Source organism: Manacus vitellinus, unplaced genomic scaffold (assembly GCF_001715985.3).
Source record: "Manacus vitellinus isolate BGI_N305 unplaced genomic scaffold, ASM171598v3 scaffold_26_pilon, whole genome shotgun sequence".
Taxonomy (NCBI): domain Eukaryota; kingdom Metazoa; phylum Chordata; class Aves; order Passeriformes; family Pipridae; genus Manacus; species Manacus vitellinus.
Genome location: NW_021939960.1, coordinates 7,853,372 through 7,872,072, shown reverse-complemented (window position 1 = coordinate 7,872,072; position 18,701 = coordinate 7,853,372). Strand labels below are relative to the sequence as shown.

At 49.5% G+C, this 18,701-nt stretch overlaps 1 protein-coding gene across 2 annotated transcripts; it reads left to right on the top strand.

Moving 5' to 3' along the window:
* The first annotated feature begins 2,916 nt into the window (after window positions 1-2,916).
* On the top strand, window positions 2,917-16,152 carry TCEA2 (transcription elongation factor A2). 2 transcript variants are annotated; one of them, XM_018074016.1, is made up of 10 exons: window positions 2,919-3,051; window positions 4,204-4,266; window positions 4,919-5,024; window positions 6,117-6,207; window positions 11,401-11,534; window positions 11,934-11,990; window positions 12,656-12,810; window positions 13,160-13,306; window positions 15,198-15,269; window positions 15,849-16,152. In XM_018074016.1, the coding sequence occupies exons 2-10, from the start codon at window positions 4,213-4,215 to the stop codon at window positions 15,855-15,857; spliced, it is 825 nt and encodes a 274-aa protein (XP_017929505.1). In that variant the 5' UTR covers window positions 2,919-3,051; window positions 4,204-4,212; the 3' UTR covers window positions 15,858-16,152. The 2 variants fall into 2 exon arrangements, with proteins under 2 accessions (XP_017929504.1, XP_017929505.1); XM_018074015.1 differs by lacking the exon at window positions 15,849-16,152 and having other exon boundaries at window positions 2,917-3,051; window positions 15,198-15,314.
* The last annotated feature ends 2,549 nt before the right edge of the window (window positions 16,153-18,701 follow it).

Sequence of the window (18,701 nt, the reverse complement as noted above, 5' to 3'; positions counted from 1 at the left end):
AGGTGACACTGCCTTTGCCAGGTTGGACTGGATGATCTCCAGAGGTCCCTTCCAATGCTAACGATTCTGTGATTCTATGATTCTGCCCTCAGTGACTCCACTGCCCCAGGACAGAGCATGGGTTGGAGCGGAGAACTGTGAATTCTGGTTCCCAAGACCTAATTGTGCAGCCCGAGGCCACACGTAGCACATCCCCGTGCTTTCATATGATCTGCAGCCCCGTCGGGGCAGGACACGGCTGCTCTTTACCAGCACAGTCAAGGCTCTCTCTGAAACATCAGTGCTTGGAGAGGGCTGTGAAGGCGCCTGAGCAGGAGGAGGCATGGGAGTTTTCCCTCTGCCGGGCGCCAGCTGGAGGGAGCGAGAGCTCTCAACAGCAGCTCCCGGGGGATGCGCTGCCCTCGCACAGCGTACGAGTGCCATCTACAGGGGGGTCCAGCCTGGGCCCCCCCAAACCATCCGGCCCCTTGTCACCCCGCCAGCCCCGCTGGTAACTGGTGGTCAGTCCCCGATGTCGTGCGGGGGGCACAGCCCAGTGCCTCGGTTTACCCGGAGAGCGGGGCCAGCGCTGCTCCAGGGGCTCAGTGCAGCCACGGATGACAGTCACAGAATCTCAGCATGGTTTGAGTTGGAAGGGATCTTAAAGCTCACCCATTCCCAAGGGATCTTAAAGCTCACCCATTCCCACCCCCTGACACGGGCAGGGACACCTTCCACTAGACCAGGTTGCTCCAAGCCCCGTTCAACCTGGCCTTGAACACTTCCAGGGACGGGGCAGCCACAGCTTGTCTGGGCAACCTGTGCCAGGGCCTCACTACCCTCACAGGGAAGAATAATTTCTCCCCAATATCCCATCTAACCCTGCTCTCCGTCAGTGTGAAGCCGTTCCCATGTCACTCCCTGCCCTTGTCCAAAGTCCTTCTCCGGCTCTCCTGGAGCCCCTTTAGGCACTGGAAGGGGCTCTAACGTGTCCCTGGAACCTTCTCTTCCCCAAGCTGAACAGCCCCAGCTCCCAGCCTGTCCCCAGAGCAGAGGTGCTCCAGCCCTCGGAGCATCTCCGTGGCCTCCTCTGGACTCGCCCCAGCAAGTTTGGACAGGCTGATTTCCCGGGATCAAGCCCCGCTGGGCGGTTGACCGAGGAATCGCTACGAATCCCAGGCGGGACATCGGACAGCCCCCACTCCGCCGTGGGGCGAAACCGCACCGCCCAACAGACGCCCCTTGCGGCGGACCGGGCGGAGCAGCGCCGGCCGCGCGCGGAGCCGCTGCGAGAGCTGTAGTTACCCGCCGCCGGGCAGGTGCTCAGGGCAGACAGAGGTAGGGGCGGGGCCTGTCCAGGACTACAAAATAACTCCCGTTCGGTGTCCCCGGCGCGCGCCCGCCCCGACTGCGGCACCTGGGAGCTCGGCTGGCACCGCTGGCAGCGTCCGCAGGCTCCCCCCGCCCGACCCCGTCCGGCCCGGCCACCGGCCCCGGCCCCGCGGCAGCGCGCGCGTATGGGCGGGGAGGACGAGATCAGTGACGCGCATTTCGCCAGCGCCCTGGTGGACAAATGATGAGTCAGGCCAAAGAAGGAAACGCAGGTGAGTGGCGGCGGCCGGGCCCCCGCAGCCTGGTTGGGGTGAGGAGCCGCCCCCTGCACCGGGCTCTGTCTGGCGGTCGCGGCTCCCTCTTCTCCGCGGGGCTCCCTCCTCGCTGCCATGCTGTAGGGACCTCCAGCCTGTGAGGGTCGTCCCCTTCCCTAGCCCCCATTTGGGGGCCTCTCTCTCAGTGCCGCCCGCGTCGTTGTGCTGGAGCAGAGGCTCACCCCCATCAGGGTGGGCATCCCTCCCCCAGACCTGCTCTCCTTCTCCCTTCCCCTTCCATTGCCGAGGCCTGGGGTCCACCCGCTGTCCGTAACTGACGGGGCAGCTCCTTGTTCCCCTTATGGTGCTCTGGGAACCCCCTGTCCCCACACTATGCCCCCCATCCCAGGCCTCACTCACTCCCTGCTCCACATCTCAGCACGCCGGGGCTCACCCTGTGCTGCCTACAGGGTGTTCTCCTCCAGGGGAGCATCCTCAGCCCTCCTCTCCTGTTCCTTTGGGAGCCCTTGCGAAGGGGGATCCGCCCTGGGGGATCCTGAGGCTCCAGTGTGTCCTCAGGGAAAACCCCAGTGCTGATGGATTTGCCTCCTGCATCCCCATCCCATGCCAGCACCGCTTCTGCTCACTCGTGCGGCCGCTGGAGTGTGGAAGGGTGGCCAAGCTGCTCTCTGCACCCGGGGGTCTCACAGGGTGAGCTGTGACTGGTGTCACCGCCTGGGGGGACAGTAGCCAGTATTTCCCTGCTTAATGGGCTATGTCAGTGCTCATGGGAGCACAAGCAGAATCGTGCAAGTGCTAAGGCAAGAAGATGACAAGGGTTTGTGACTGAGGTAGTCTGTACATCTGTATTTGTGGGGTGGGGGAGAGGGATTCTGGGGCCAGGGAGGGCTGTGGTAGGTGGGAGGTGATGGGCGAGGAGCAGAAGGGATTAGAGGAATGTGGTATTTGTGTGGTGGGATACTCGGTGCTAATATCACATGAAGTTTTGGATGCTGGACTGGCCCTGCCAGCCGTGGGTCGGGTGAGCGCTGTCACTTGTGTCACTGCTGTAACAACTTAGGGAAGTGTGTTTGGGCTAAAGCACAGCCTGGGATGCCTGTTCTTGTTGGTGGCAGGTTTTCAGCGCCAGTGTTGAAATAGGAAAGGAGCAGCTTTACAGAATTTGCTTCCAGCTTCATCGGGGAAGAGGCAGCTTCTTACACGAGGGCTATGCAGCGTTTCCTCCTGGCTGGCATTTGAGATGGTGCTGAACCCTCAGCGTGTTCGTTGTGCGTGGGCTAATCTGAGAACTCTTCCTGCAGGACGGTTTCCTGGAGTACCCGTTTGTTGCCCTAGTTTTTGCGTGGATCCTCATTTGCTGCCGTTGTGCCAAGTGGCCCCATTTCTGATAACGGAGACAGCAATCTCGGTTGCTTTGTGTGTTCAGGGCTGGATGTAATGGAGTCTGTTGGAGGAACGGAAAGGGGTGAGACTGCCTGAGGGGGAAGTCGGTCGTTCTGGGTATGGTAACATGTGGTTTGTGCTGGTGTGAGTTGCTTGTGTGCACGCTGAAAGCTTTGACTCTGCTTTGGTTTTGGCATCTGTTCTGTAGGGTGGATTGCAGCTGGATTACTTCCTGGGGTGAGTGGGAAATGGCCCTTCTGCATAGGGAGGATGGGATCTGAGGACAGGGCTGTCAGTGCAGGCGGCTTCGCTTCCCTTCAGTCGTGGGCTGTGCAGGCCTTGTGCTGCAACTGAGCTTGGAGTGGTCTGTGTTGTAAATGAGCTGCTAAATGTGAACACTGGAAGCCTTGTTTGAGGGAAGGGGGTTGGGAGGAAAGAGCCAGCTGAATGGAGGCAGGCTGGGATCTGCTGAAGAGAAACTAGTGACTACCACTAGTGACTCTGAGTGACTGCCAATTTTAGGTATCTACAGATTCATAGTGAGATTTTTTTTTTCTGGACTTGGGTTCTGGGTTGCAGAGATGATATAAGGAAACTTCATAGAACAATTTTCAAGTGGCCAGCTTTTCAGCATCACAGCTTGATGGCTTTGCTTCTGGTATCAGCTCCTGTCTTGAGCAGAGTGGGGTATTCAGATGAAAACTGGGAAACATGGAATTTCATGCTGTAGAAAGAGGATACTTTAGCTTTGGCTCTGAGCTTTATTTAGGTGGGTGACTGAAGTTCTTGCAACTATACTAAATTGTTATTGTGAGTTATTATCTTTTCTCAGGGCCTCAAAATTAGTGAGTTTGAGAGTAGGATTACTCCTGCCAGCCAAGTGATTGTGCTGAGGGGACAGTGTTGCTTCAGAGTGTATTTCCCAGGTGTTAAAAATGTTCAGCTTGCCAGGTAAGGGTAATAAACTAATGCTGCAGTTGTACCATGCACCAGCAAAGACCAGTAGCAGTCCAGTCCTCTTCTCTTTTGCCTATTCCAATAATTCAGGTGCTTTCAGGCTGTAGGATGTACTGTCTGTCCAGAACAGCAATCCCAGCAGGAAGCTTTCTGATGTTCCAGGGAACACTTGTTGGTGTTTTTCCCTTTGAATCCAGCTTTCTGGGTCTGTTCCCAAGCTATTGCATTTGTTTACTAGAAGCTGAGACACTCATTCTGTTTCTCTTTTTCTCTCCAGGAAGGTGCAATGGATTTACTGAAAGAACTGAAGAGTATGCCCATGACTTTGGATTTGCTGCAGGTGAGTCTCACAGGTAGGGGGAAAAGCTGAAGTCTGCATCTGGATGAGTTCAACATGTTGTCTGAATAATAGATTTCCTCACACTTCTTGCCTCATGCAAAGCATCAAAATAAACATCAAATCCAATAAAATAGTGCTGAACTTGGGTTTTGGACTGGCAGTTAAATAGCTCTGGGTCACCATGTGCTGCCTGAAACTTGTGCAAAGGTAATGAGACAAATGTGGGTAATTGCTCAAATCTTGTTTTTAGGCTGCAAAAAGAGGAGATACTGGATAAAAGTAGCAAACAAAGGGCAGTCCTGGGAGAAGTTCAGATCTTTGTAATGGTAATATTCAGGAGACACTGGGGAGGTATGAAAAGAATTACAATTTGGAGGTTAAGATGCATCTTGGAGTTTTTCACTCTAAGCTTGAATGTCACTTACAGGTGTGTAGGGGAGCGATTTGCAGGTGATTGGATGTTTCTTCTGATAGGTTTGGAGAGTGTCATCCTGTTCTTCCAAAGTTGTAAGGATTGTAGAATCATTCTGCAAGTCCTTGCATACTGGTGTCTTGGTCATCACTTTGACTTTGGTCGTGGGTATTTCAGATTTCAGTTAGAAACAAACAACGAATCTGTTCTGGAGTGATTGATTCGAGTGTTCTCTTGCAGTCCACCCGCATTGGGATGTCTGTAAATGCCCTGAGGAAGCAGAGCACAGATGAAGAAGTGATATCGCTTGCCAAATCCCTCATCAAATCTTGGAAGAAACTTCTAGGTAAGGAAATCAGCGTGTTTCTATCATATTGAGCTTGTGAAGGAGTTTGCTTCAGTGGGAGGCTGGGTTTCTTGGAAGAACTTATCTGCTGATCTGAATAAAACATTCTAGCAAATCATCCTTTTTTAAATTCCACCCTCGTGTCTTTCAAGTTTTGTGTCCTACCATGCACCCCTCTGGATTTAGCTCCTGTTTAGCCAGCTCATCCTTGGAAGAGCACTGAAAGCTTCAGGACTATTAACATGTACCTGTCCATGTAATAATTAGCAGCATTATTTGTGGAAACAATATCTGTGCTCCAAACCCTCTGACCCCACTTAACACAGTGTGTGCAGTCAGCCTTGTGCAACAGTTTGGAAAGGGGAATGCTGGAATGCATTTTGGCTGATGAGTTGGAGAAGGACCTTAGTTTACCACCTTGCAGATAAATTCACATGGACCGTTTCCAGCTGTGGAGGCTTTCACAGTGATGGGCTCCCTGTTTTGTGCTAGGCTGGATGAGCTTCACAGGCACTGCTTTCCTGTCCTGGCTGGACTGTCACCTCCACATTAGGCTGGGTGTTTATTAGGCTCAGACAGTTTACCTCTGGGTCAAACTTGTTTTACAGTGCCATGACAGTCCTCTCCAGGGTTGTGCTGTTGGCTTTCAGCAGCACTTGGGAATCAGGAGAAACTGTACTCCCAGAAGGACCAGCCTGAACTGGCCCTTCAGGAGGTGCTGGCTGGAAATGTGGCTTTTAATGGTTCTTGAGAGAACTTGATCTGATCCCTGCTCAGCAGCCTGTGTGTCTCTGAAAGAAACTTTTGTGATGAGGCATGTCTTGTGAGGAGGCTTATCTCCCAGGCAGGGAAGGTGATGGCTCTCTAGTTTGGTGAGGAAAGTTTTTGTTTGAATTAGGTTCTACTTAGAGGCAAGAAAAGGATCTGTTTTAAAGTGGGGAAGGCCATAAAGGCATTCTTTCTCCTGATTCTTTTTGGAGAATAATAACTTGCCTTAGGCCAACATGAGGTAGTGTGAGAACACTGATGAGTGTATGCAGGGCTGTAGCACAAAGACCAGTTCTGAACCCATTACTCTTCTTTTGAATGTAGATGCTTCTGAGGAAAAAGGTGAGGAGAAAAAGAAAAACCTGTCCTTGCCAACATCTTCCTCCAAGGAGACTGGTAACTCAAGAGACCAGAGGTAATGCTTCCCCTTAACCAAAGATGACACTTACAGAATTTAAACTTTCTCAAGGCACCTTACTTTAATTTTTATTTTTAGGTGTCTGAGTTGGGAGTTTTGGGTAGTGAAATTCCTGATGAGAGACACTGGAAGTGTTTCTTTTTCAGGGTTGATCTGTGTGATGTTATTAATAAACTGTAATGCAGAAATATATATCTACAAAATACAGTGGCTTTAGTGAGTTTTTAAATTTTATTTTATGTTGTTTTTTTTTTTACTCTTGATTATGTGTTGTTTTTCTCTATTAGTAAAGCATTCCTCTGTTCTTTTTTCATGTTGCATTTTTATATATTTTTGCTTATTTCTAACTTTGAACTCCTTAGAATGAAGATTATTTTTGACCTTTGCAGTATCAAGTGATGGATGGGATTGACTGATATGTTACTATAGTAAAACTGCCATTTCTTTGTCCTCGACAAATCCCAGCAGAAATCTCCTTTTCCCTGTAGGCTGATGTCCCCCCAGCTGGCAGGTCTGCTGGAGACTTTTGCTCCTTGCCATGCCTTGAATGCTGCATCCTATTTCCACTGCCTGTGACTGCAGTCACTGAGTGGAGACAGTGATCAAAGGGGAGGGGGAAAATGGGTTTTAAAGCTTTATTCCAGAGACTTCTCTCAGCCTCAGATCCTAGAAGGGTGTGTGCTTCATAGGTTTGGCCCCTAAGTGATTTAGCCAATTTCCCAAGTTTGACAGAAGATTTAGAATATTCAGGCTATAGTCCTGCTGTTTTGTTTTGCAGGATGTTCTGTGTTTGCAGCCCTTGTTGGTCACTTTCTTGTGACTTTTTTCTGTTTTGCTGAGCTCTCTCAGGGCTTGGCACTTTGGATGACCCTTTGCAGCTCAACACAGAGCTGTTGATGGAGGAGGCTGCTGATGCTGAGCTCCATGACTTTAATTGACTGATATCTTTTGTTATCTCGCTTCTATAAAATGGGAAAAAGGAGTTGCTGAGCATTGCAGTGAAAGCACTGAGGAGACTCCATGGCCAGAATGGAGTTTAGTGATGCAGTGCAGCATGGGAGCGAGGGCTGTCCAGATCTGTGTGGATCTGTGTGTGATTTCACTCAGAAATCCTGGCTATAGCAGAGAGGCAAAACCCCAGTGCCTCCTTGCTTTGTCATGTATCATGGGGTGTGTGGAGTGGAGTTTTCTGGCTCGTGCTGCTGATATTCCCCTGTGCCTTGATGTGCTGCAGATACTGCAGTTTTCTGTTTTTTTTTTTTAATCCTTGATGCTTTTTACATGTATTCAGCCTCCATCTTCTCAATGGCAAAGCCCCCCCCTTGGCTGTGAAGGATGAACAGAAGCCAATGGATTAGTGTAGCTCAGACCAGGAGCAGCGGCCAACTCCTGGTGTCAGTCTGTTGAGCCAGGCTCAATTTCCAGAGGCAGGAATGCTTATTCTCCAGTCCTGCAAAATAAACTACTAGTCTGCCTTAAAAAAATAGTAATTTGTTAGCAGCAAAGAGTCTTTGTTCTTTGAAGCACAGGCTGTGATGGAGTCTGACTGGTTGCTCAGTGTGTGATAGCTGGTTCAGATGAGGCTGCAGTCAAGACACCAAAGAGATCAGCTTGTATTCAGATATTTCAGCCATTTATTCTGATAGATTTTGGCCAGGCCTTTCTCTTCTGTCAAGGAGAAATACTTGAGCAGCTCTTGGCCTGAAACTTGCTTTCTGGAGCACAGATGTAGAAATCCCTCTGTAGTGACTGGAGCTATCACTACAAGACCTGAAGGCTCTAAGCCAGCCAGCGTGGAGCTGGCACCTGTGAATTTAGATGCTGCCTTGCTCTAATCCAAAGCATATTCTGTTGTGCTGTAGAATTTCAGACCCTTAGAGTAGTCCATGCTAATGGGCTGTGTCTAGTGTTTCTGTCTCTGGCAGCAGGAGCTTTTTCTTTTCCAGGATTCTGTAAACTGCCTTTATTGGGAGGTTTTGGAACTGTGGCCTGAATTTAGCTTTTCTGTGGGATTTTCTTCCAGTGGAGCCCTGAGTTCCATTTGCAGTCCCTGGCTGCTGCTTTGCCACCATTTTGTTCCAGCATAGCCTTTTTTTTTTTTTTTTTATGCATAAACTTTTGTTGCCTGGATAGATTTACAAGCTCTTTCTCCTGTTCAACAGGAACAGTGTGAACCACAAGGATTTCCTGAAATAAGTCTTCTAGGTGTGTTTGAGCTCTACTTCCCAACTATTCTATTTATAAACTAACCTCTAAACCTTAATAAATAATTTTATGTCTTTGGAATGGCTGAGAAATCTGTTTCATCTAATTTGTGAGGGCTTAGCTCATGTATGACATGTCTGTATGTAGGCAAATGTGTCTCTCCTCATCCACTAACAGGAGTGGGATTACCATGCATCTTGACTAGCTTTTTTCTACCTCCAGGAAATAAAAATCTAAATATTTAAGTCAATGGCATTTGCAGATAGAACCTTCCTGAAAATCAAGTATTACCTCTGCAAGTATTAGTTTGGAGACCTGGCTTTAAGGACTGAATGTGGTGAAGGTCAGTGTTCTGAGTTCACACGGAGTTCACTGAGTTCACACACAGTGTTTTGCTCTGGGAGTCCTTAGTCTGTTGACAAACAGACAAAATTTAAATCTGGAAGAGCTCTCAGGGAAACTTCTCCTGCTGCCCCTCCCCAGCACAGCACAGCCTCTGTCCAAGCTTTTTTCTAAGCTCTTCTTTGACAACCCTAAAAAACCTCAGAGCATTTCCATAGCTGCCCTTGGCAGTATTTCCAATTCATAACTCACCTTTACAGATTGAAACTTGTTCTCAATCAAAACCTCTCTGCTAAGACCATTTTTACGTTCTTTTGTCTTTAGCTAATATGGAGGCTTTTTTTCCTACCATCTTATTTTGTAAGGAATTTCAGGACTTGTCTCCTTTAAATTTTCCCTGCCAAAACCCACCTCAATTCCTTCAGTCCTTCCTTTTACTGTAGGTAGGTTTTCTAGGCTTTTTTCCCTTTGTCCTTTGGGAAGTCTCATTTTTCCAAACTATTTTGTGCAACATGAGCAGCTGTGATTTTCAGATGGGTTATTCCTGAGTTGTGTATGCTCAGTGTATTCACCCCCATGGGTGCTGCCTGTGATCTGTGTGTAGCTTCTTAAGCACAAAAGTACCTGATGGCAATTTTTACATCCCAAATGGGAGAAAATCATCATCATCTAATTGATTATTTACAGGCTAAGTTGTTTCTTCTTTTTCTAACATTTGCAGTGTAAATACTGTTGAATGTTTTGAGCTGTTTGGACACAAATCTGTTCTTTAATAGGCTCCTGCAGTGCTGACCAGTAAAACTAGCTGGTAAAAAATGGTTTTATTCAGCTACTGGTCAAAGAGAAACACAATAAGCTCACAGTATAATCTTCCTCTTAGGAATGCATCTCCTTCATCTGAGCAAGAAATTAATCCTCTGCTTTGGTGACCTGAACAATTTGCTGAAGGTTCACTGGTGGATGCTTCTGGAAAGGGCCCGGCCAGGTTCTGAACTGCGGAAATCCAGTAGCCCCAGTGATGATCTGTGGGATTTTAGCCAGACTGGATATGACCTTAGCTGCAGAAACTCCCAGGATAAGTCTCTGAAGTTGTCTGGCTCAGTTTGTGTGGCAGCAAAATCGGAAGGTTTCCAGCTTAGCACTGTTTTTCTGTGGGCTGACTAATCCCTTCCAGGACAGCGTAGTGGAAGTGCTTGTTCATAACAGATTTATTTTTGATGGCAACAAACTGGCAGTAGTGACCCAGCTTAACAAAAATTGTCAGGCCACTTGGATCTTCAAGGAGATATTGCCAGCCTGGCATGGCTGAAATATCAGGGTTTCTCTTTTTTCCCCCTTTGTCTCTTTAGTGTATTAATGTTACCAGGCATTGGCCGTAAATACAGTGCATTTTACAGCCCAGTCACCAAAGCCAGGGCAATCTCTACTGAAGAAAAATTGCTCTTCTGCTGCTTAGATTTAAGGGGGAGAACAAAGCTCTAGAAAATCATCTGTGAATCATAATAGCCCAGATCTTTTACCAGCAATATTTGCAGGGCTGACTAACTCCCTGTGCAGATGTTAGGCTTTATGGGTGCACACCCAGCTGAGCTGCTCAGTGAAGCTCCTTCTCTGCAGGCAGACCCTGCAGCAGTGACTCAGCCTGCCCACATCATGTGCTAATTGTGCAGGCAGGTCTCCATCCAGCTCCCCTGGCAGGTGACCCGACTGAATCAGCCCCAGCAGGCAGGTGTTTGCATTCCCTTGCCTGTGCCCATGACTGCTTGCAGGTGGAAATGAAGTTATTTTTGAGAGCAAAGCAGTATTTCTTAGTTCTGTGCTAGCCCAGCACCTGTGTGAGCCGTGTGTGGCTGTGTAGGGGTGCTATTCTGTGAGATGAGTAATCAGTCTTGCTCAGCTTACAGGAAAAAGGAAGGTCCTTTTATGTGTTATGCTTTTGTTTGTTTTTTTTAAATATCAGAGCTGAAGAAGGCATTTTCTTTTTTTTTTCTTTCTTTTCCTTAGCACAGCAGCTCCTTCTTCTGGAGGGGCTGGTGTTGGCTTCTGATTTCTGCCTCAGAAGGCAGCATGCTGCACTCCTTATTGGCTGTAGAGAGCTAGAGTGCATTTTCGTTTAGCTGTTCTCTTTCCTGCTGCTCAAATCTTGGTGCTAAAGAATGAGATTAACTTTAGTGGTGCTTTCTGCTCGATTTCTGCTGAGAGCATTTGTGTACCTCTGCAAAGTCAGAGGAAAGAAGTACCCTGGATCTGCACTACACTGCCAGACTGAGAGAGCACTGATGGTCTCAGATGTCTGAGTGTATTTGAGTTACTGGTGGCGTCCAACACTAATATTTTTGCTTGATGGCCAGTGGTGCAGCAGCTGATACCTGTTGAGTAACATAAGATGGTTGGCAGGGCTGTTCATGGACTAAACCTCTGCTGGTAGCCAGCAGTGTCCACAGGAGAGCTCGTGCCTGGGCTGCTGGTGTTGGCTGCTGTGTTGTGCTCTGTGCTGATTTGGGGCAAAGCTCTTTGCACTGTGTTCCTCTGACTGGTTCTGTATTATGATCAACAGGATGCTTGGCCACATACCTTCTGCTCCCCTCTCTGCTCTCAGTGGCCCAAACTGAGACATTCTGACAGGTGAAATTTTTCTTTTAGCTCCAACAAAAGGCAGGAGCCTCCGAAGACTCCAACCACCCCCAAAATCACCACCTTCCCTCCGGCACCGATCACGTGCGACGCCGTCCGCAACAAATGCAGAGAGATGCTGACAGCAGCTCTGCAGGCTGATGGTAAGTGCTGTGGGGAGCCCTGCATTGCCTGAAGTGCTTCACAGCTCCTGCAGCATTCTGACAGACTTCTGCATGTAAGTCAGTGCCAGCTCAGCTAAAATATGCCATTCTGGAGCGACCTTGTCAAAGGATTATTGCCAGCAGCTCAGTCTAGCCACTGGTCACCTCTTTGAACTGGCTGCTTTTTCAGACACTTGCACAGGGATCTGGCTTGAGCTGGAGGCACGACAGCGTGTCAGGCAGTGGGTGTTAAGAACATGGGTTACCTGGGGTCTTCTGCTCTGCAGCAGGGGATGGTCTGGCTATAAGTTTAATCTTCAGGGATGCAGGGATTTGCTTCACTTTCTAGTTCTTGTCTGACTGCTGTAAAGTGAAGCTCCTGTTTCTCCTGTCTTACAGATGACTACGTCGCCATTGGCGCCGACTGCGAGCACATAGCAGCCCAGATTGAAGAGTATATCCTTACTGTACAGCCCTTCCTCGAGGGCCTGCATGCCTCCAGGAGTGAAATCTGTGTAAATGTTCTGCTGCAACTTGTCAGGGTTCTGGGTCTGGCTCCAGCTCTGCTTGGCTGAGTCCTGGGTCACTAAGGAACCACCAGTGTGGTGCTGGGAGCTCAGGGACTGTAATCCCTAGTTTGACCTTCCCATCAGTGATCTCTCTCCCGTTTCCAAATACGTGCAACTTCCCTGTGCTCTTTGTTAAGGAGAGTGTGCTGATTTAGACAAAAGCAGTGGAGAAAAGGTGGAGCAATAAGGATCAAGTTCCATGTCCTTGTGAGATAAGCCAGGAGTTTGCTCCCTTTGGGGGCTGTAGGGTAGGAGGTGCAGCTGGGCTTTTTCTTTGAGGGGTTTGTGGCTGCCTTGCTTGAGAGAAAGAGCAGGTTGAAGAACCTGAGCATAACTATTTCCAGCACAGTGAAAAAGCCCAAACTGGAAGCCCCTGGACTCTGGCATAAAACAGCTCAACTCCAGCACTGACCTCCCAGAGCAGATGGAGCTGTTGGGTCCCAGCACCTTCATCTGTGTCCTGCCAGTGGGTAACACCCCCTGCTCTTCATGGGTGGCTGGGAAGTGCTTGAGGCCTCTGGGTTGATTGCAGACTCCTTGACTGCCCTGTACGCATTTACCAAGATGTCAAGAACACCGACATGAAGTACAAGAACCGGGTGAGGAGCCGCATCTCCAACCTGAAGGACTCCAAAAATCCTGAGCTGAAAAAGAACGTGCTGTGTGGGGCCATTACCCCCGAGCAGATCGCGGTGATGACCTCGGAGGTGAGGAAGCCCGAGGAGCAGGGTTTGCTTCTTGGAGGGAAAATTTCCTGAGGTTTGGCTGGAGGCAAAGGGCTGGGCTGCTTCCAGGGTTGCAGATTTCTCAGTAGCTGCTGCCAGAGTGCATGGAGCGAGCTAGCAGTGGGGTTTGGAGTGTGAAGAGTAGTCTGTTGAGCCTTCAGGTCATCACTGGGGCCTGGGTGTGAACCAGAAACCAGGAATGAAAGCTTTGTGTCTTAATGCCCTTCTGTCAGGCCACCCTGTCCTGTTGGCTGCTTCCACTTTAGTGGGTGTGGTAGTAAAACTGGACAGATGTGATTTTTTTTATTGCCTTTTTTTTCTTTTTTTAAAGGAAATGGCCAGTAATGAGCTGAAAGAGATCAGGAAAGCCATGACAAAAGAAGCAATCCGGGAACATCAGATGGCCAAGACAGGAGGGACGCAGACTGACCTCTTCACCTGTGGGAAATGCAAGAAGAAGAACTGCACCTACACCCAGGTTAGTCTTCCTGCTCCTACAGCCTGCACACCACTGACCTCTGCACAGGACACGATCTGTCACGGTCACGAGCTTGTGCTGCTCTGTGACAGGCCCTGCAGGCACAAATGTTGCCACTGGTGGACAGGGCCCTTTTGTACACTTGAGGCTCTCTAAAATGTGCTTTTGCACGTTTCCTTGGAGCTTGTGTAAGTCTTTTTGGCTCATCTTTACAAGAGCAGGAGTTGTGCAGCCATAAGGAAGCTTTTCAAAAGTACAGCAGTGCTCTACATCAAAAGCAGGTGCTGGGAATGCTGGGATTCAGACGAGAAAGGAATGGGGAGTGTAGACTGCAGAAACCAAGGCAGATATGTTGATGGTATTGAAAGTGCAAATTAAGAATGTAGACAACCTGCTGCTGGACAAATCCCAACTTCATTAAAATCAAGCAGCACGAAACAGGTGAAACAAAAGGAATACATAAAGCAGAGGATGTTTCATCTCTACAGCCAGCTGCTGGAAGCCTTGTGCATTACCAGTGCTTCTTAGTTCCCACGTTTGTGCCAGGCATCAGGAGATAAATGTGCCTTTGCTGTGAGTCAGTGGCTTAGAATGTGCAGATACCCAAAAATGCACCAGCAGCCACGAGATTGCTACTGAGTGGGTGTGCATGAACTGTGTGTGCAAGTGCCGAGTGAAACTCCTGCATGTGCTTGGACTTGACATGCAAACACAGAGGAGATCCAGGGAGCTGACCTGGGAGTTTCCCTTGGCTCAGCAGCAGCCTTGCATCCCATGGGCTGGCTCAGGCAAGAGGCATCACTCTGCCAGTGCTCCCAGTAAGTCAGCTGGAAGCACTCCGGGCTGTGCCAGCACACAGGACTGTCTCCACCTGTAGTGGACTGGAGTCCAGCTGCTTGGGATTGGGGCAGGAGACAACAGTTATCTTCTAAATAGAAATATCTGGAGGGTTTCTCTATTTTTATCGGTTTTCCAGTGAAATCACCAGTGGGTGATGAGATGCTGTAAGTCCCAAGTAGATGAACTGGTGTTTATGAGCACGTTGGAAGGCAGGTGGTAATGTTGGGGGGGAATTACAGAATTTAGCTTTTCAGCATGCTTGCAAGAATGCTTAATTTGCATCATGCAAATACTGTGACTCTTGCATATTGGGTAAGTACACACAAAGATCACCATAATTACCCCTTGGCACAGTTCTGCTGCTTGACTTGTGCAGGAATGCCAGTGTTTTCAGTGTAGATCTGCCTTGTGGTTTTCAAATGCCATGAAAATCTGATTTTTAGTAAAGTATGTGTTTCTGGCAAGAGCCAGTCAGAGGCAGCAATCACATCTGGGTTAAATATCGGAGTTCCTTAGTGGCTCAAATACAAACCAGACTGGAAATGTGCAGAACCTGGTAACCCAGAGTGTGTTCCTGTGAGGCCAGGATGTAGGACTGGTCTGCAAATGGGAATGGCTTGAGTGCTTTTTTTATGTGTGACTGTGGAGCACAGGCTTGGGGCTGAGGGTTTTGTCCTCTCACTGCTGGCCATGTCCCTTCCTGGGGGACAGTTTGGGAAGGGATTGGCTGTGGGTACATCCATCTCTGGATCCACCCACAAGGAATGGGCAGCAGAGAGAGTGAGAGGGAAATCTGCTGCCCCAAAACATATCACTCAGGTAGTGTCAGGCTGGAGAGGGGTCATGATGGATGTACAGGTGTATCTGTGTATAACACAACAACCAGACTTGTTTTACGGGAAAGCTCCTTTTGCCCTTCCAAGCCTTGGTCTCTCATGGAATTTGTGACCCCAGCAGGAATCCCTGGAGGCCAGAGGGAGGGGGGGAGCTCCCTGTGCCCTCCAGGGGCCTGTGTGATGCTGGCCTCTCACCTCTCTCCTGTCCTCCCCAGGTGCAGACCCGCAGCTCCGATGAGCCCATGACCACCTTCGTCGTGTGCAACGAGTGTGGGAATCGCTGGAAGGTAGCGCACCAAGGCTATTACTGGCACTGAGGGGTGTTGGGGGGCTGCATCCACCCTGCTGCAGGCACTTGGCTGCTGCTCAGAGGTGTTTGCCAAACTCTCACTGGCTCTAGCGAGTGATCTTCCCTCCCAGCACAGAGGCAAGAGCTCCTGGGCTCATCCCACCTCTGCAGACCAGCTGGGGTCAAGTCTCACTTCCACATTCCCTGCTCCCTCATCACATCCCTTCTTCCATGATCGGCTTCACAGTGCTTTCCACGCTCCCTCTGAGAGATGGTGGTGATGACATTCAGGATTTCAAAACTGCTGTTCCATGCTGTGCACAGAGCTCAGGGGTGAGCAGGAATCTCCTGGTCAGTGGTGAGCAGAAATGGTGCCACTACAAAGTGCCAAAGAGCCACAGCCGAGAGATTCAAACGGGAGCTCCCTTTGGCCCCTGCTTCTGAGAACCCCCGAGCCCTTGCCAGCTCCTGAAACAAGCCCATCACCTGGATCCTTACCTTCTTCTAGGCAGCATGACCCACAGCTCCCCTCGGCAGCGAGGTTTCTAATCGGGGTTTAAACTCCCTTCTCTTGCAGTTCTGCTGACATGTGCCACGGCCCGAGAGCGGCAGCCAAGCGCAGACCCGCGCGCAGCCTCCACGCGCCAGCTCCCACGGCAATTGTGTTTTGTGTCCCAGTGAGTTTGCATTGTCACGTGCTGAGAGAGCAGCAGCGGGGAGGCCTGGGGGCCTCACGGAGAGCCACAGCCCTGGGCTGACAGGTTGGCAGGAGAGCTCACTAAACACACCCAGTCGTTATTTTCTCATCTAAGCCAGTACGGTCACTTCCTCTTCAAAACTAATATTAAACATTTTTGTCAGTTTCTGACTTTTTATTTCAACCACGTGTGCAGCACTTTGCTTTTGTGGTGTGGAACTGCATGGGAGCTTGACAGATGGTCTGTGTCCAGGTGGATGAGGACTGACTGGAGCACCAGAAAGTGAGATGTGACTTGTAGGTAAATCCTCAGTGCATGAAGGCTTGTTCCTGTCAGCTCATCAAATCTCAACCACTGGGCCAAGCCCTGGCATGGCTGGGTGGGCAGTACTGTTGACAGAACACAGCTCAGATGCTGCTTTCCATCTTGGCAGCATTCTCTTGATTTTGCACTGATTCCTTGGCATCTCCAGCCTTTAAAGGCCAACAGCATTGGCTGCGGCAAAGATGAGAATGTGCTGCCTGAAGAGACTGAACGCAGGGTGACACCAGCCACAAAAAAACCCACCCCAAACTGCTGATTTATGGAAGCAGGACAGGGAGGAAGCTGTTCCTGGGATTCCATCTGTCTGTGGAAGGAGACCCTTGTAGCCAAGAGCTCCCTCAGCTCAGGTTTGGAGCAGGGAAGGCCACAGCAGTTACAGGAAAGGTCCAGCAGCCTGTTGATGTTCCTGCTGCCTCCCAGAAGGCTGGTCCCCAAGGCTGCCTGCTCCCCATAGCCCTCATGCTGGGATCCTGGGAACAGTTAATCTTGATAGAGGGAGAAGCCATAAGTAAGGAAGGTGGAGGGGATCCATGGGCCATGGGAGTGATCAAAGGGAGTCCCATATTTGTGCTCTGCTCTTTGCTTGATGACAGAAAGGCATCCTGGATTTTCAGAGGGGCTTGCTGGAGAGGCTCAGGAGGAGTAAAAATACTGCAAATACAGATTTTCCAGAGGCTTGGATCTGGAGGAGGTAGAGATTAGCTGTTAGCACTTGTCTGTAGAAACAGAGGAAGTTTGAAGTGAACTCAGAACTGGTGCTTGGAAGGGGTGAGATAAGTAAAGGATCCAGTAGCAAAGCCAGCCCCAGGTGCCACATCTGCAGATGTGAACCCTGTGAAGGGGATTTACTGAAGGGAATCAGGCTCCTTCTGGGAGTTAACTAGAACCTGGTGGGGAAATTCCATGTGAGCTCACAAAAGCTTTCACAGAGACTTAAAATCCTTCCTCTCTCCTTTTCATAGCCTTTAACTGGGGTGATGCAGCATTTGGGGGACCCCAGCAAGGCCTCTGAGTCTGAGCTGCTCGGGAGCAGTGCTGGGCACCGCAGCTCTTGGCCAGCAGGGCAGGAGCATTTGCAGTCACATCTCATGGCACTGCTTCCCTCTTCCAGAATGGAAAACAAGTATTTCCACTGGCTTCCCAGCATGCCAGACAGCAGACATTGAGCAGAGGCCTCAGAGATGTTTGGAGAGGAGTAAGTAGCCACATGAAAGCAGCGGAAAACGTGCTCACAGCCCCTTTGAGGGCTGTGCTGCTCCGGAGGCAGGGATCCCACCAGCATCCTTCGCTCAGGGCTTTCACTTTACAGGGTGCAGCCAAGTCTCCCAAGAAGGAAAAAGATTCAAAGATGCTGACAACTCCTTTAAGCCTCACGAGTCTTGTGGTGAATGGGATTACTCAAGCCAGGCTTGGGGGGGAGCAGTGTCCTCGCAGTGATGCTGAAAAAAAGCTTCAGGATCCTAAACCCACACTGGTCACGGACTGGTTCGTGTGCTGGGAGCAGGAGCCAGCCCTTTACCAGTGGCTGTTGCCTTTCTTCTCGTGTTCCTGTGAGGAGCTGGGTTGAGTCTGGGTACAGCTGGTTGACAATCCTGAAATAGGTATGGAGAGTCCCAAGCAGAAGTGAGGGAAAAGTACCTGTGTCATTTTACAGTGTCATTTTCTGGGATAACACAGAGGAGGGCCAGGGAGGGCAAGGCCACTGGATAAAGAGGTGTTTCAGAAGTAAAGATTTGCTTACAAGGTGATTAATAGTGCTGGGATTGGGAGCAAGAGAAAAACTAGATTATCTGGTGGCAGCAGGGTCTTCCCTGGGCCAAGACCACCACAGTGTGTGGAGGGACTGACCTCCCTGCCATGCTCTTGAACAGCTTCAGGGATGTTCAGCCTTTGACCCTTAAGCTGGGGCCACATTTTGAGACTATTTTCCTTACTCATAGAAGAAACCAGGCACTCAGAACTAAAGCCTCCCCTGTGCAGGGTGGGGATGCTGTAGGGGTGCAGACTGGGCACTGGTGGGGGAAAACCTGCCAATAATAACAACAATACTGACATTCCTAACAAACCATTGCTGGTCTCTCTCAAAAATACATTTTCTTGAACTGTATTTCCAGCTTGGCAAAAAACCCTAAATTTACTGACATGAATTTCCACACAGTCATGCCATGAGGAAGGAAGGAAACAAAAAAAAAAAAGCCTCAACAAAACAACCACCCCACAAAAAAAAATAAGCTAAAAGAATTTGTTTGTTTAAAAAATATCTTCAGTAAAAAGAACCAGTACTCTTTTCTGTGGAAGGGCCAAAGAGAGAAGGAGGGGAATGGGTGGAAAATAGGAAACTGCTGTGGTGGGTCAGGAAAAGCAAAGACCAGCATCAAAACCCCTGCATTGGCTTCATTTCAGTGTGG